Genomic DNA, 12,941 nt, shown 5'->3' with positions numbered 1-12,941 from the left:
CTGTAGACCCATAAAAATCCAGGCTAAACTCAGTGGACTTAGTCATGTCACTTAATCTCTCTGCTTCATTTCCCTCTGTGTAAACAGGAAATTATACCATTTACATCCCCCCATAGAAGACGTGGTAATTGCCTGGTTAGTATGTGTAGTATGTGTAGTCTGCAATTTCCCAACTACCTGCTTAATTTGGAAATTGTTCCTGGAAAATATGAGTTTATAAACATTGGCACTTTTGAGCAGATTCCAGAGAAATCAGATCTGCTCCACTTCTGCAGCAGAATGTTGGTGGTAATCTAAAGATACCCCATGATGCCAAAGCAAGTTAACAAAACTGGGAGGTGCCCCCAAAGAATTGACTCTCAACTAGGCTTCCACTGTTTCAATGCACTATCTTCCTTCCCCATAACAGGAGAGTATGGTGCAGCATAGGAGATGTAGTCCAGTCAGGGAACCCAGGCTCTAGAGAAGAGTGGGAACATGATGCTCTGAAACTACAACTCCCATGAGGCACTGCAGCTGCATATCTCAATCCAAATATTTTGGGAGCTGTGTTTTGTTTTGTTTTGTTTTTGACAAACAAAATAAATTCTGACAAATTTCACTAATTTCCCCCGGATTCTTAGACTGGCATCCTGTTTTGTAAGGTGATTGCAATGAAAAGAAATACCTGGGGTGGTGACTAAAATTATCACTAACATGCTATTGCTGTTTGTTTAATAACAACAGCTGGGGAGACAATAAAAGCTGAGGTCGTTGGAATCAACTAAGTTCTTGCCAGGGCTTTCCATTCTCCCTTGAAGTTATATGTCTGCCCTTTGAATTAGTCAAATAAAAAACAAATGCTCCTCAATGTTGTTATGCAGGCCCTATGTTTAATGATTTATCGTGGTGTATAAAACTGCCTCACTACCTTATTACCTCTTTGCTATGATAAGTGTGTTCTGTGTATCACAGTGCTTGGTAAATGCAGAACATTTAATACGTAAGTGACTTACATCCCAATTTAGAAGTTACCCAACATGCTCCTTTGGTAGTTCAAACAGCAGGTAGTTTACATATCTTATCTAAAAATGGAGTAGGGGGAGGAGCCTTTAATATAAAGCGAAAATCCAGGTGCCACCCTGCTGGAAAGAAGACTGTGGTTGCTAATGGAGATTTCTTCTGGCTCTGCAGTTTAACAGGCAGGAGTAGTTCTGAACTCCTCTGCTGTCATGGAAACTTGTGCTCTTGTTTCTGACCAGTTACTGATGGAAGAAAGTGTTAGACTGGGAGGAGGAACCCCTGGGAAATGTCAGCAGCTCTCAGCACAACGTGTGAACTGATTCTTTGTGAGCTGTTGTTGCTGAAATGCACAATGGTCTTGGCAGTAGTCCTGCAATTTCAAGCTGTGCAGTCTGGCCTGATTTGATAGTTAGAGGTGGTGAGAAGTTGCTCTGTTGCTTCTTTCATGTATGTACCAAGGAGGGGAACACTGCCATGCTAATTAAACAGAAGTATTAGGGGAGAATCCCTTTCTGCTAAGATCTTCCAGCTGATTTGCAATGGCTAAGGATGTCTGGCACAGTGACACAGTGCTACTAGAGCTGCTGTCTGTCCCTCTCTTCCCAGCAGCACAAAGGGTGATGTAGTCCCTGACATTTAATTCTAGTCGTGCTGTTCAGTGCAGGGAACTGAGACATACACTGAACCAAACTCTAACCACTGAGTCCTACTGCTCCAAGGGGAGGGTTGGCTTCCTGGAGAATACCAACACCCATTTATTAAATGGGAGTCTTTTTTTCCATGAGCTTCTATAGCTTTAAATTAGCCCCATCTGCATAAAACAGGTAGAAATCCAAGTGCAGGAGAAACACATGTCCAGCATTCTTAGAGGAGTCACTGGTCAGGCCAATCAGCACTCCAGGGTTCCAGTCTAATTTAAGGTCCTCTGAGGAAAGTAGTGGGATAGCACCAGCATACGCAAGAGAGACATGGACTGTCACATAGCAGGAGCGAGCACACAGACCAGAGCTGGGATCAATGGGTGAGTGACAGTCGGGGTCAGAGTCAGGCCAGGCTCAGACATCAGATGTAGTCCCAGGTAGGAATCAGGGACAGACTGGAGATCAATAAGCAAACTGAAGTGTGGCATCACAACAAACAATGTGTGTTTGCCCCAGACAGTTTGCTGGGCCACCTGCAGGGTTAAATAGTGAGCATGGACCAATCAGATGGTCACAGGATGATGTCTCTCTGACCCTTGTGGGATGGAGGTGCTGTTTGTGCCTAATCTCCACAGGACGCCCTGGGTTTTACTCTGCATGGCTGCCTGATAGCAATGTGAGGCCATCAGCTTCCCCAGAGACTAGAGTTCTACTCCCCTGGATCCTTAGGCTGCCTGTTAGTGAGGCAGAGGCATATTGCCTTCAATCCACTATGACAATTTGTCTGCTACTATATTTCTACAAGGCAACCAACAGCTTTACATAAAAAAATAAACCTTTTGGCTTATGTACACACAAAGTGCCCTTTTTGAATTTGTTCTTCTTATTCTTATTCTTGTTTTTATTAGCTCTTTGAGGTGTGAGATTTTTTTTCTGTTTCTTTTTTTTTTTTTTTGTATGCTGCAGGCTTCGTCCCCCAGTGACATTGAGGTGGAGACACAGATGGGTCTGATCATAGGCCATGCCTACTCAGTGACAGCAATTCAGAAGGTGCGCCTTGGAGAGCAGCTCCTGTTCTCTTTTAAGTCAGAAAAGCTCTTCATGATCAGAATGAGGAACCCGTGGGGAAGGAAGGAGTGGAACGGTCCATGGAGTGACCAGTATGTACTTAGTGGTTCTGTGGCACAATAATTCAGCTGTCATTTGTGGCTGCTGGAAGTTAGATGTGTGATTAAATGCTAAGAAACTCAATGTTGTTTACAGTGTTTGGCCCAGGATAGGACAGACAAGGTAAAGAGCTTTCAAGCAGCCTTCCCCGAGCTGAAAAAAAGGGTTCTGTGTAGGTTGGAAGCTTGTATCTTCCACCAGCAGAAGCTGGTCCAGTGGAAGACACCAGCTCCCCAGATTTGCGTCTCTGTGAAATGCAGTATCATTCCACAAGGCAAGAGCCTTGCTGACATTGGAAGAGTTCTGACCTCTCTTCCCAAGTGTAGCAGCCTATGAATAAATGCCATGAGGGAGATATGGGTTACTTAACGTTCTGGACTGTAGCATGCCTCTTAAAGCATTTTTCTGGCAAGCAGCACAGACTGTGGCTAATGCCTAAGGATGACGAGTCAAGGCAGGATGTCCGTGCTCAGGAGTGTCACAAATCCCTTGCAAGACCTTGGCAAGCCACCAAATCTCTCTGTGGCTCACTTTCCCATCTGAAAAATTCTACCTCTTAGGATATCTGGAAGCCCTAATGAAATTTGCTGTGAAAGTGTGAATTGTATAATTTCTTAAATGGTGTTAGTCTCGGGGGGTAGCTGTGTTAGTCTGTAGCTTCACAAATAATAAGCAGCCCTCTAACACCTGAGCGAATGACAAACTGATTAGGTCATGAGCTTTTATGGGTAAAACCCACTTGATGTTGTAATGGATCGTCACATGGGTCATGGGTTCTGCAGAGACCTCCTCCAGCTTGTTCAGGAGGAGCAGAGTGACTTGTTCTGTTGGTTGTGTTCCATGACGTGAGGCATTAAACATCAAAAGAAAACAATAATGCATTAAAAGTAGGTTGGCCATTTCTAGGGCATTTAATCAATGCGTTCAAGACTTAAGTGCATGTTGGCCCTTGCTGAGAGTGTATCAACTTCCCTGTCGTTACTCTTTTATCTGACGCAGAGGCTCTTACTCTCAGTGGGCACTCTTGCCTAGCTTAAACAAAGTGCAGAGCTGCCCTGAACCAAAACGGAACAAGTTGTCTTGTTTTATATTAGGGACACAGGGCCAGACTTTGAAGTGCTCTCTCGGTCCTTCTTCAGGTAAAACTCCCCTTAGGTAGAGTTTGGCATCTGCAAGATCTCTGGTGCCGACCCATTGTTTGTGGCCCAAGGCAGTGAAAAAGCAAGAGCATCCCACGTGGTAAAACGAGTGTCCTAAGCAGCTAACTCCCTTCCCTCCATCTCACCATTTTGGGACTTAATCCCATGCCGAGCTGAGTGGTGTCAGAAAGGAGCTGACAGCCTGCAACACCCACTGACCTGACTTTAGCATGACAGAACAGCGGAGACACACTGGGTAATATAACAAATCATAACAAACAGCTGTGTTACTCTTGCTTGCTCAGGGTTGAAGGCCTCCTGGGATGATAGGAAGAGCTCAGATACTCCCTTCCTTGTTTCTTCCAAGGAGATTCAATGACTCAGGCTTGGACCACGCTACATGTCTTCTTCAGCATTACTACTTCTTTAAAAGTAGTACACACTCCTCAGTGACACAGTCACATCAACCTTTACCCACCAGGTAGACATTGCTAAGTCAGTGGGAGAGCGTCTCCTGTCAACGTAGCTTCTACCTCTCACAGAGGTGGAGTTATTGAGTGGACAAGAGAGTTCAGTGCTGTCAGTTGAGAGTGTCTTCACCAAGTGTGCTCCAGCAGTTTAGCTGTTTGATTGCATCCTGCTGATGCCCATTAACCATTTGCCAACCCACCGTGATTTAGTCTAGGTTTGGAGAGGTTTGGATGTGAACAGTGAGCTAGAGCACTTTTGTCTTTGAAACAGGGCTAGATCCAAGTGCTAATGGACGTCAGGAGACTGGCCCCTGAACAGGCAGGCTAATGTGGGTTTGGTTCACACCCAGGCTTGCCACAAACTGAATGTTCAAGTAGTTAGCTCTTAGATTATCGTGCTCCTCCAAGAGAGGAGCAGGATGAACAGCCCATGAAGAAATTCCGGCTTTGTATCCAGAGAGGCTCACGTACTGCTGAGGGGCCTGGTGGAATAATGTCATTCTCAAGTGGAAATTTCATCCAACTCTGAACTTCCAAGCCAGTGAATCAGCTATGCTCAGGGAGAGGCTGTCAAAAGAAGTAAATCAAGTGCTGCTTTGACGGTGCTTAGCCTTTTAAAGTCTTCAAACGTTTCAGTGATGATTGAAAAAAATATCTCTGTATGAGGTAACAAAGCATTCCTCTATACGAGCAAAGTTTTCAATGCACAGACAGTATTTTAATGTGAGGGGACAAGGAAAGGACTTTTTTTTTTCAACTGAGAAGATTTAATTTCACGTATTGAACCAATTTTTATTTCCAGGTCTGAAGAATGGAAGAAAGTGACCGACTCAGAGCGTAAGAGCTTAGGACTCACTGTTCAAAATGACGGAGAGTTCTGGTGAGTAAAAATGTCTGCGTGGTTTGTCTATATCCATCTGATGAAGTGGATCTTTGCCCATGAAAGCTTATGCTCCAAAAAATCTGTTAGTCTGTAAGGTGCCACAGGACTTCTCGTTTTTGCGGACACAGACTAACGCCTCTGATATGTATTGTTTGGAGAACCGCTACTTGAGCTGATTGAGTTCAACAGTTTGGAGTTGCACCTCCCTCAAGAATAAGTTCTCTGAATGCATGAAACATGTAACTTTTCTTCAGCTACTGACATTATATATTAGCTAGTGGTGTTTCTTCAGATTCTCAGGCGGTAGGGATGGAAAACATGCGAAAGTAGCAGAAGAACAAAATACCGAACCCTGAATGTGTACTTACATTTCCTGTACCTCAAAGCCATGATACTTCAGCATAAAAGAAAACTTCCTTCTTCCTACGTTTGTGCATGGCAAACTATCAACTATCAGGCACTCTCCCTAACTTCATCTGAAACTGCATCTGTCTTGTCCAGTATCCACTTAATGGCTTTCCAAAGCACACATCACTGTAGTAGTGAGGTACCTATAAATACAGGTGTAACTAGCTAATGTTGATCTTAGTTACTGTTTTCCGGGGATGCGGAGCTGAATTCCAAAGAGAATCTCTGGAACCCTAATGAGTCATCTGGGAGGGTCTTGCACTGACATAGCATTGACAGGGTGTTGAGGTTCTCCTGTCCCAAGGCTCAGTGTGTCACTGCATCCTATTAGCTTTATAGAACTGGGAACAAGGAGTTAAATGCAGAGTTTAGTTTTAGGTCTCTTCTATGTCAGAGGAGACCCCAATCCATGAATACTAGACTGACTTTAGCATGACCAAGCACTGGGGACATGGTGGGTAATATAGCAGATCATTGTGAACAGCTGTGTTACTCTTGCTAGCTCAGAGGTGAAGGCCTTGTGGGATGATAGAAAGACCATACTAGATATCAGGGCTTTTTTCTGATGGAACACACCACAACAGAGTTTTAGTACCTTTTTTCCATTAGAAAACCAGAAATGTTTCACCACCGGTCCCACAGCAGTACAGGAACTGAGACTGGGGTCTCCACCAGTCCCACAGCAATGCAGGGACTGGGGCATTGAAACAGGACACCCTAAACCCTATGAGGCACCATCAGACTTGAGTTCTGGCACCTTTTTTTTTCTAGGAAAAAAAAAAGCAGTGTGGATATTAATACCCTACTGGATATTAATCTTCAGGCCCGTGGGCAAGTATGTCAGGCGACATGGCCACAGCAATGTTCCCTGGTTAAAATACTCTTTTATAGATGAGATTTAAATGGGTTTTTAACTGTGTCACATGTCCTAGCACAGTTTAAGGACTGTATTAGACTTTACCTAATCCTGAGTACACTTCAGGAAGGAGGCACATTGGAACCATGTATGGAGACCAACTGGCTGTAACAAGGTCATCTGAAATGGTTGCTTCTGTGTTGTAGATGAAACCTTTCCCGCAGATATACAGATGGCATTCACCTTGTGCCAGATCCAGACATAGAGAGCCAGTTCCAGCCCAGTAGTTATAACCAGATTCCATAATTAAACAAACAGGAAATGCATTAACCAATTGCACAGCTTCCTCCAGCAAAGATTTCTAATGGATCGGTTAGCTTCCTGGTTTAAGTTCAAAGATGAGCGATGCCTCCGCTTAAGCTTTAAGAAGGGACCATACAATGCCTTGCCACAGACTGGCAAGATCGTCATTTCTATGCAGAGCTGAGGAGTTTTTACAAATCATTTCTCACTCGTGTCCCTGGCTTAGGATGGCATTTGATGACTGGTGCAAGAACTTCACTGACGTTGACGTCTGTCGTATTGTAAACACCTCGTACTTCAGCATCCATAAAACCTGGGAGAAGAAAATGGTGCGTGGGCTCTGGACCAAGCATTCAGAACCACTGAAAAACCGTTCTGGAGGATGTTTTGATTACAGAGATACTTTCTTACAGAATCCCCAGGTAGGAATTAATTTACATTGCATCTCACTGCATTGAGAAGACAATACATGGGTGTCAGTGATGTCTCTTGAACAGGAAATCTGCACAGTTCTGTCTAAAGAACATCTGTAGCTGGGAGCATATTGTTTCCTAGATTTCAAGACCAAAAGTGGCTGTGATCACTTAGTCTGACCTCCTGTATAACGCAGGCTGGGGGCTTCACTCACCCTAGAGCCGAACTTTTAGGCAAACATCCCACCTAGGTTTAAGCATTGTCAGAGATTGTCACTGTATGAAGATCAATCTGTGTTTCAGCTTCTGTAGTATTTTGCAGAGTACAAAGGTATTTATCTAAGACAATTTTTTAGATCTATTGAGCCTGGCCCACACAGTCCAAGGGGAAAGAGGAGTCCCTCTATTATAATGAGGAGAAGAGGTAAGTGACCCATTGCCCTGAATCCATTTCCATTCTCCCAAACGCTCACAGGACCATAGGTCCAAAAATTAAAACATCCATTTTATGACTAGTATTAACCCTGCAGAGAATTTGGCTGAGTATGAGGAAGAGATATTTCTTAGGTTCCATAAGGACATATAAGATTCCATAATATACAAATGAATTGGAAATTTCCCCAGAGTGGACTCTCACATCACTGCTCACTAGTGTCTTTTTTCTTTTCCTAGCTGATTGCTCACAAACTGTTGAAGTTAGACAGTTCCTTGCTCTTCTCCTTGTCATACGTTGCCAGCCGAGCACATAAGGAATTAAATGTGAAACTCCCATATTGTTATCGGGAGCTGGCCAGTCAATGCTCCATGCTTTGCTTTGAAAATTGACCTATCCTTTTTTTTTTAATTTATTTTTTATTTTTTTTATTTTTTGGAGTACCCCCTTCAATTGCAGAGACTGTTTTCGTGCCTCCTTGTCTGCATTTAGATGGGTGGTTTCTGTCAGCATTCCTTCTATTTTCTTAGCAGGGCACCAAAGAGCTACAATCTTCACTGCTCAGAATAGGAATCATCTGTAACTCCCCGCTTGTTCTTGCCTTTAGGTGGCTAGCAAGGAACAATGGCCTCTTTCCTCTATCTCTTCTGCAAATGTCTCTCTTGAAAAGGATCAGCACTTGTGGGAATTTATTCAATTCACAAGGTGGCAATTCCTCTTTATGATCTTACACATTTTCTCAATATTTGTGTTGATCTTCTTTTGAAGCGTTCAGCCAGTAAAAAGAAGAGTTCCTGATGTAAGAAGAATGTTATAGGTTAGATGCGGTGACCAGAGCTCCTTTCATTAAGTCCTGTCTCTAAACTCATAAATTTCAAGATTGGTAATAGCATTCCTGTGAAATCTTTGTTTATTTGGGGCAGGTCTATACTAGACCTGAAAGTTGATCCTAGACACACAGTTCCAGCTATGACAATTGTGTAGCTGGAGTTGATATGTCTAAAATCGATTTAGCATGCTCTCCTTACAGGAGGTTGGTGGGACAAACTCTCCTGTTGACCTCCCTTACTTCTTTGAGAATGAGGAGTACGAGGGTAGACTGTCAAGCCCTGATGGTTTGATTAAGTGCATCCACACTAGGCGCGCTACATCAAAATGTGGAAGATCGATGCGCACCGGGTTGATTTTCTGTTAAGTATAGACATACCCTTAGAAACAAATTAAATGATGTTATTTCTGTGATACATACTACAAGAATCTGGAGATCTAAATTAGATTAGATTTAGATTAGGTCTAAAGTCTAATTCCCTTGAAGGCCTCCATTGAAGCAAATATTTTCACAGAGGGATTATAAGACCTCTGTTTCCTTTGTAAAATAAGAGAATTTAAACATTTTGATAATCAAGTATCAATGGAGGTCCAGGACTAATTTCTCCTGTTGGTCACTTTATTGGCTGCCAGAACAAAATTGGAACCAGAACAGTGGTTCTCACAGTTACAGGCTGAACTTCTCTAGTGTGGCACCCTCTGAACCCAACTGGTGCTGAACCAAACAATTTGCCAAACCACAGGTCAGTATTGTTTAACAGCATTATTAACACTTCCACCGCTTACTGGGCCCTTAGAAGACATCTAGAAATAAGTGAGAACTAAATAACAACATAGAATGCTGAGAGCCAGGACTGGTTGATGCAAACACACTTTATGGGACCATGGGAAACTTGGACACACCCATGGTAAGTGGACACCTGGCTAACGAAAATCATGCTCTACCATGGATGCTGCTAGACCAGAGAGCACTGGATTAGAGAGATTTGACCTGTATTTATCACTCCCCAGGCAGGGCTCCTTAAGCCTCCTGAGTCTTAAGTAGCAACAGTTAAATCAGAAAGAAATAATAATAGGAGAGCCTGGAAGGGAGTTAATTTTCTCCAGAACAGCGTTCCTTGTACTTCCTCTGCAAGGGATTGGTATTTTCTCAACATTTAAATGCCACAAACATGAGGGCAAAGAAAGGAAAATCCCTCATTTTAAAGGGCAGAATTACTAAAAGGAATCTCACAACTTCAGCAGTGGTAGATTAGATAATAATAACAGCACAGGTAATCCCAGTGTCTACCCCAGAGGAGAACTAGGGAGGGAAGGTTTTATAGCAGCCCAGGCTGGAAGAAAACTAAACATGCTACAGATTACATTGCCCACAATACTGGTCATAAATGTTCCAATGTGCCCTTTAAAAACGAGATCAGTGTGCTGTGCAGCTGGGCAGATTTGCAATGTTATCCTGTTTTTCACTAGACTCGTGATTGGGGCAATGCGTCACTCCCCTCACATCATCCTAGCTGATCTTCATTTTAACCTAAATAGCACCATTTATTTCTTTCCCTTTTCAGTTTCCTACAACTTAGATTTGCCCATTAGAAGTGAGAATGAGAAATGAATAGGGAATTTAAAGGTGTCTTTGAAGGGGGAAAGAATTTGGTGTTCGACCTCATTTGCTTCTTTATGAGGTAAAAAGTCTCTTCAGGCCTTCTTTTATCCATTAGAAATGTCGGTCTTGTTTACCCTCTTTTTGCTAAAAGACTCTGAATCCCTGATGAGCTAGTGGGATAGTGATGCCATAATTAAAAAAGCAATTGTAGCATGAGTCATTGTGAAGGGGAAGTACAATTTATACAGGCTGTACAAATATTTTGATTTTTGTTTAGTCTCATTGAAATATATTCAGTTAAAATTCCTTTTTTAAAAACTATTTGGATAAATTATCTCTCAGTTAAAGATGCAAACCGCCCTCTCCATCAATTTTGTGAGTCTTCCACATATTTCCAGTAAACCAGGAAATACTAAAACAGACATTTCTGAAGTAACTGGGGAGCTGTGGGTGTCAAACAAAGAACCCTTTTTGTTGTTTCTTTAAACATCCTCAAATACAATGCATTTGTCATTTTCATGTCACCCGTTAGGCAAATATCTAAACAGTTCCTACTTGGATATGTAGAAAAAAAGCAAACAGTCTAGAGTTTGTTGTTTAACTTTATCTCTTTTCCTCTTTATATTTTTTTAAAGATTTTTGACTATTGTTTTCAAAGCACATCTCCTGTCATACTACTTGAACAGCTACAGCTTGAACCTCTCTAGTCCAGCACCCTCTCTCATTTGGCATCAACCAGGTCCTGAATTAGCTAGATCACAGGAGGTCAGTATTGTCTAGTAGTATTACCAACACTTCCCCTGCTTACTGGACTCCTAGAAAACATTTAGGGGTAAATTACAGCTAAATAACAGCACAGAACATGGAGAACCAGGGCTGGTGGCTATAAACAAACTTTATGGGACTACAAGAATCTTGGTCACATCCGTGATAAGTGGTTGTCCAACTAACTGAAGTCATTATGAATTTCAGATGTTGCCAGATGAGGGAGTGCTGGATCAGAGAGGTTCAACCTGTACTTGGAAGTATGTGCTTTTAGCATGCAGTGAATAGCATGCTTGCTTCAGTATCTCTGGCTACGTTTAGATTCATTCCAGCTGCCAGCAGCATGATGCAAATGAGGGTTCATGAAAAAACTCATGGATAAGGAGCTGGTGACAGAGGGGATTCTTCCTGCAGAGCCGTGTCTACATTGCTTGTTTTCTGCCACAAATGTGCAAATAAGCCAAGTGAATATGCAAATGGCAGCCATTTGCAATTTTGTGAACTCTCCTTTGCATCATGCTGCCAGCAGCCAGACTGAATCTAGACTCAGCCGCTGACACTGTTAGTTTCAAAGTCTCTCCAACAGTAATTAATTTCCAGCTACTACTTGTCAGGAATTGATCATTGATGCAGAACGATCATTCCAGGAACAAAACCATTTCCAGGTACATTAAACCCTTGAGTACAGTATCCCAGAGATATTGTCCTTACCAGCTGGTTCTCTCTCTGTCTGTCCTGTTTCTCCCCCTTGATAGTATGTCTTTGATATCAAAAAGGCTGAGGACAAAGTGCTGATTTCACTGCAGCAACAGGATCAACGCATTTACAAGAAAGACGGGAAGGGTGACAACTTCCCTATTGGCTTTGAAATCTTCAAGGTAGGCAACTGTTGGAACAATGTGGGTTCAGAACTGAATGCATGCCAGGAAGCCTGAATCTGACTGCAGCTTCATCTCAGCAATCGGTGTTTGGCAGGTAGATGCATTGTTCACCCAGAATGGGGTCTCAGTGACCCAAGATCTTCTGTCAACATGATTCTTGCAGTTACTTCATATACATTCGAACACCATGGGTGAGTCTACACTTGCATTCCTCTTTTGAAAGAGGCATGCAAATGAGGTAAATTGAAAATGCAAATTTGGTGTGAATTTGCGTATTTGGCATCTCATTTGCATATTCTAATTTCAAAAGAGTTTCTTTCGAAAAAATAAAGCCAGTGTAGATGCTGCTCTTTTGAAAGTAAACCCCATCTTGGAAAGAATCCTTCTTCCCATTAAATAAAAGGAAGAAGGATTCTTTTGAAGATGGGTTTACTTTCGAAAGAGCAGCATCTACACTGGCTTTCTTCTTTTGAAAGAAGCTCTTTTGAAATTAGAATATGCAAATGAGATGCTGGATATGCAAATCCACATCATATTTGCATTTTTATTTACCTCATTTGCATACCTCTTTCAAAAGAGGAATGCCAGTGTAGATGCACCCCATGGCTGTTGCTGGGAGCTTCAGTTTCAAAGCTCAAGCCTGTGCTTCTTGAGCTGAACGATTAGTAGGATATGGCAAGACACATGGAAAACAATTGTGTCCACTCCGCCCACCTCGTGACAGCCTCTAATGTTGCACTTATAATGAACCACTCATCACAACACAAGAGTCAGTTGAGTGGGGTGGGGAGGATTGTAGAAAATGTTTAAGTTTTTTCATTCCTCAGGTTTTGAAATGAACCATTTTTTTTAAAAAAAATTGTTGCAAAAAAATTACCTAAAATTTTCAGTTTTTGAAAGGCTAAGGTTTTGGAGGGTGGTTAGGTTTCTAATTTTCCCCTTGTTTTTCATTGTACCAATAAACAGGGTCCAACAGCATGAACAGAGTCCCCAGATAAGATTTTTCAATCATTAGAAAGAGTCCACTGATGATACCTACAACTATTGTATTAGTATTTCTATTGCTGCCATTCCAAAGCTGTAGGCACAATGCCATTGAGCCCCACACTGTATAATCATCAGTCAGTCCTTAACAACAGTACACAAGCT

General features: G+C 42.3%; 1 protein-coding gene across 4 annotated transcripts in view; it reads left to right on the top strand.

Annotated features, from left to right (window-relative positions):
• Positions 1–12,941, top strand: part of CAPN6 (calpain 6) — an 87,671-nt gene that overhangs the window by 56,308 nt on the left and 18,422 nt on the right. For 3 of the 4 annotated variants that reach the window (XM_075008159.1, XM_075008160.1, XM_075008161.1), the window contains exons 6-9: positions 2,610–2,803; positions 5,222–5,299; positions 7,096–7,291; positions 11,667–11,789. In XM_075008159.1, coding sequence (XP_074864260.1) covers positions 2,610–2,803; positions 5,222–5,299; positions 7,096–7,291; positions 11,667–11,789 — 591 coding nt within the window. The remainder of the gene's footprint in view (positions 1–2,609; positions 2,804–5,221; positions 5,300–7,095; positions 7,292–11,666; positions 11,790–12,941) is intronic. The other variant, XM_075008162.1, reaches the window with a different exon arrangement.

Source organism: Carettochelys insculpta, chromosome 13, assembly GCF_033958435.1.
Source record: "Carettochelys insculpta isolate YL-2023 chromosome 13, ASM3395843v1, whole genome shotgun sequence".
In the NCBI taxonomy this organism is placed as follows: Eukaryota; Metazoa; Chordata; order Testudines; family Carettochelyidae; genus Carettochelys; species Carettochelys insculpta.
This window is presented reverse-complemented; position numbering and strand designations above follow the sequence as displayed.